Raw genomic sequence first — 4,474 nt, 5'->3', positions numbered from 1 at the left:
AAGGGCAAATATCTGCTAATGGGCTTAGAAAAATTCTAAGTAAAAACTTTGTTTTTTTTACTTCATTTTTTGTCTCACGTAAATGTATCTTGATTTAAGGAAGTTCAGATATTTTTATTAGAAAACAAGACAAAAATACTGAGGGAAATAATTATTTTTTGCAGTACATGCAACATTAAACCTCAAGATTTTAAGAATTTATGACTTTCTGCTCTAATTTAAGACCTTTTTAGGCCTTAATTTGTAGAAGGGCAAATTGAGGCTTTTTAAGACCCTTTCAAGACCCACAAAAACTGAAAATCACCCATATTTATGGGCAGCTTAATCTAAAATCGCTGATATCAAAATATTTAAAGACTTAAAGACCCATAAGACTTTAAAATATCTTTAAAGTCTTATGGGTTTGGAATGAGTTGAGAATGAGTAAATGATAACAGAGCTTTCGTTTTTTGGATTAAGTATCCCTTTAAGACCTTTTAAAGACCTGAACAAATACAAATATTACTGTATTTCCATAGCAGAACAAAATGACACAATATTGTAAACTGCCAGATGACTGGGAAGTCAAGCCGGCAGCAGACTTGTGATGAGCTCCAAGATGAGCCCAACCAATGTTATTATTATTTAAGAGCCTTTTTACTGACCTTAAATATATAAAAGTGATTAAAAGGCATGACTTTAAACACCCACGGTCCCCCTGCATTCTGCTAAATATCTTCTATTGTGTTCCACAGACCAAAGAAGACAGACAGGTTTGGAATGACATGAGCGTGAGTAAATCATGACAGAATCTAAGTCTTCACTTGTCATAGCTGGGTAAATTTCTCTCTAAACAGGACGTGAAGGAACGAGTCCAGTGAAGTGTCATTGTGTTGTGTCCCATGAGAGTTATTTTGGCAGGTTAGATCGTTTTGGCATGTGAGCTCTCATCTTTCCTCTGTTTCCGTCTCACCCAGCCTCTAGTGAGTTCATATGTTGGCCCTTTTCCCAGATAGGAGAGCCACTGTTGAGGAAGAACTGGGATACTGCCAGTATGTTGATATCAGACAGTTTTTAGATCACTACAGCAGAGTCCCTGTTTATCACACACGCTTCAGATCGCAGCATACCCTGCAGGTTGTGGGTTCGAGTTCTCTGGGGAATAGTGCTATACACAGACAGAGCAAACAACTTCCCACAGCATCAATTAAAAACAAACTCTACTGTTATCACCTTGACTGTATTTGCATACCATGCTTTTCTGATGACTTATAACTATTGTAAATAACAGGCAAGAGACTTTTGAAACGTGTATGTTTGCCACATGATGGCATGTAAAATCTGAGTCCTGAACCAAAGCCAGCTGAAAATCATTGGCCTAAATATTTTCTAGAGAACATGCTGTAAAAGCGTCTTACTGTCATGAAACCATCCAGCAGGCCAGAGTCTGGTTTAGGAGGCGCCTGCAGACGCTCCATGGACCACTTTTCAATGATGGAGGACACCTGGCTGTTCTCTGTGTTTAGGATCCGGAATCCGGTCATGTTGACCCCGCTGTAGCGATAGGGCTCCACATCCAACGCGAAGAGATCCTAAAATATGTGAAAAGTTTATAAATTTACTGAAATGTAATAAAAAAAAAAACTAAAACTGCAAAAGTAATATGTGTTATATACAAGCTTTAGTCTAAAATCTAGTGAGCTTCCTTGATGTCATAAGATGTCATAAATTTACCAGCCATGAAACAAATAAATAAAATATATGTTATTCCCTTTATTTGACAGTTTTTATATTGACACAAAAATATAGGGGAAAATAAGTATTCTTAAACAAAACAAAAATCTTTTTTTTTATTAGATTTAACTGTTGTATAAATGATTTGTGTATTGAATTAAATATAAATACATCACAATAACTTGCTAAACATTTTTATATAACTTAGGCCTGCAAATGGGATAGGGAAAAAAGTCATTTTAAAATAATAATATAATGTTTTCTTGGCATCTCTCAGAATAAAACACATCAGTGGTGAAAATAGGAAACAGAACTTGAAAAAAAAAAAAGAAGCTTCTATGTTCCTACTTAGGGAATATAATAGCCTGAAATCCAAATGATTTTATGAATATCACTGGTGGTTTTGAATGTGATTTATAATATAAAGACTCATGCATAACTTACCAGGGTAGTAAAAATGTAGTGGTAATACTCCGTCATCATTCCCATGGCAAGAGCCTGAAAAAATATTGAGAACCATGAACGAAACCATTTTGAGACAAGGGAGCAGTAACGCTATTCTCTGAAAATGTGCAATTTATTACTGAATCGAAGGATAGGCAGGCGAAAATAATGGCATTTCTTGTTTATATGATGTTCTGCGGCTTGTAATAATTTGATATGCTGAAGGACTGAGAGCTGAAATCATTTGAAGCTTTCAGTCTATCTTTCCCTGTGAGAAAGTGTCACTTTGAGTGACATCCATGCAAAGTCTGTGCTCTACCTCTAAATAAACCAATCTGGTTTTAAAAAGTGTATATGTATTTTATATATTATTGTGTTATATGATTATAAAATAGTTTAGTGTGATTACACAACATGCAAAATAATCCAATGAACTGCACAAATTAATATCAATATTTGAGACAATGAAAGACGTTATATTAATCAGTGAAGCACTGACATAAAAAAAAAAAAGTTTTTAGAAGTCAATGTATTGTTTCTTTTATTTAGGAAGTCCACATCAATCCATTGTCTAATCAAATTTGTCAGTCTGGTAGATTTAGGGGCCGTTCACACAAAACATGTTCTTTTAATGTGGATTTATGTACACCTATATACAGCTGGATATCTTTGGCCACTGGATGTCTTGCTTGGTACCATCGGTGATGCATAGCTCAACCTTGAAAAACACATCGCAAAACCTATGTATTCGGTTGCGCTCAGCCCAGCTTTCTTTGACTGCAAGACTGTGTCCTTTGTAACTGGCACATAGCTCATTCTGTGCTGTCTGCTCTTGGTAAGTGTGGTTTGGCGAGATTGCGTCGCCTGTAGTAGCAGCTGAGGCTGTGCTGACTGCAGAATTCAGATGGTAAGAAAATTCTGGTAACACTTAAATTTAGCGAACACATATTCATGATTAACAAAATGTTTCCCCTCAATAAACTCCTAATTTAATAGTAAGAAAGATTTTGTGGTCGTTATGCTTAGGTAGGGGGTAGTGAGGGATCTAAAATTTAGTATGTGCTTTATAAGTAGCCTACTAATAAACAGCTAATATACTAGTAATATGCAGTGGTGTAATATAACGAAGTAATAATACTTCGTTACAGTACTTAAGTATTTTTTGGGAGAATCTGTATTTTACTTGAGTTTTTATATTTCTGTCAACTTTCACTTTTACTCCACTACATTTCCTAATTAAAATGCACATTTTTACTCCGATACATTTCCCCAAAGCATATTCGTTACTTACTACAAAGAACACAGACTGCAAGAAAGCAGGTTTTGACGAATCAGTGGTCTGGCGCTTCCAAGTTAGACTCCTAAAAACACCTTTGCTCATTTGCAAACAAGTGCTCACACGACCACAAATTATTTAATTTTCCACTCAAGTCGAGGCTGGGGTGTGTGATATACAGTAGCCTATATCGTCTGCGATAATATGGTAAGTGTTGTTTTAACGATGTGCGATCTGACATATCGAGTAAAAAAACACACACAGAGAGTGCGCGCATACATTGTGTGATTTAGTCTATTAAAACGCATTTAGAATCATCAACATTCAAGGCATTCTAAATTGTAGATGGAAGAAATGCCTCTGCATGCCTTTTATATTTATATAATTTAATATAGTTAATCTATATCAGACGAAGAGTGCCGTTTTTCTCCAGATATCAGCAAAAAAAAAAAAAGTCGCAGCTACAATGAGAAAGTAGCTAAATTTGGCGACAAAATCCCCAAATTGGCAACACTGTGTGCAAACAAGTGCTCGCACAACCGCGAATGATTTAATTTTCAACTCAATTCAAAGCTGGGTGTGCGACATACACTATATCGTCTGCGATAATATGGTAAGTGTTGTTTTAACGATGTGCGATCTGACATATCGAGTAAAAAAACACACACAGAGAGTGCGCGCATACATTGTGTGATTTAGTCTATTAAAACGCATTTAGAATCATCAACATTCAAGGCATTCTAAATTGTAGATGGAAGAAATGCCTCTGCATGCCTTTTATATTTATATAATTTAATATAGTTAATCTATATCAGACGAAGAGTGCCGTTTTTCTCCAGATATCAGCATGATAACAAATGTAATATTGATTTTATACATGTTTAATAAAGTTAGAATTAAGTGACTTACATTTTAGACACAATATTGCCTGTTTTTGCTCAATTTTGCCAAAGAAAATGGTTCCAAACAAAGATCACAACACTGTTTTGCATCTCTGAGCAATGGACAGTGTTTACTTATTAAATGAATCAGCTTTTTCAA

General features: G+C 35.2%; 1 protein-coding gene across 1 annotated transcript in view; it reads right to left on the bottom strand.

Moving 5' to 3' along the window:
* Positions 1 to 948: 948 nt before the first annotated feature.
* LOC107661022 (glutamate receptor ionotropic, kainate 2-like) overlaps positions 949 to 4,474 on the bottom strand; it is a 78,525-nt gene continuing 74,999 nt past the window's right edge. The window contains exons 6-8 of the mRNA XM_016450466.1: positions 2,158 to 2,211; positions 1,398 to 1,571; positions 949 to 1,017 (exon numbers count right to left, since the gene is read on the bottom strand). Coding sequence (XP_016305952.1) covers positions 949 to 1,017; positions 1,398 to 1,571; positions 2,158 to 2,211 — 297 coding nt within the window. The remainder of the gene's footprint in view (positions 1,018 to 1,397; positions 1,572 to 2,157; positions 2,212 to 4,474) is intronic.

Source organism: Sinocyclocheilus anshuiensis, unplaced genomic scaffold (assembly GCF_001515605.1).
Source record: "Sinocyclocheilus anshuiensis isolate Anshui unplaced genomic scaffold, SAMN03320099.WGS_v1.1 scaffold1036, whole genome shotgun sequence".
Lineage (NCBI taxonomy): Eukaryota > Metazoa > Chordata > Actinopteri > Cypriniformes > Cyprinidae > Sinocyclocheilus > Sinocyclocheilus anshuiensis.
The sequence above is the reverse complement of the archived record's forward strand: the minus strand, read 5'-3'. Positions and strand labels throughout refer to the sequence as shown.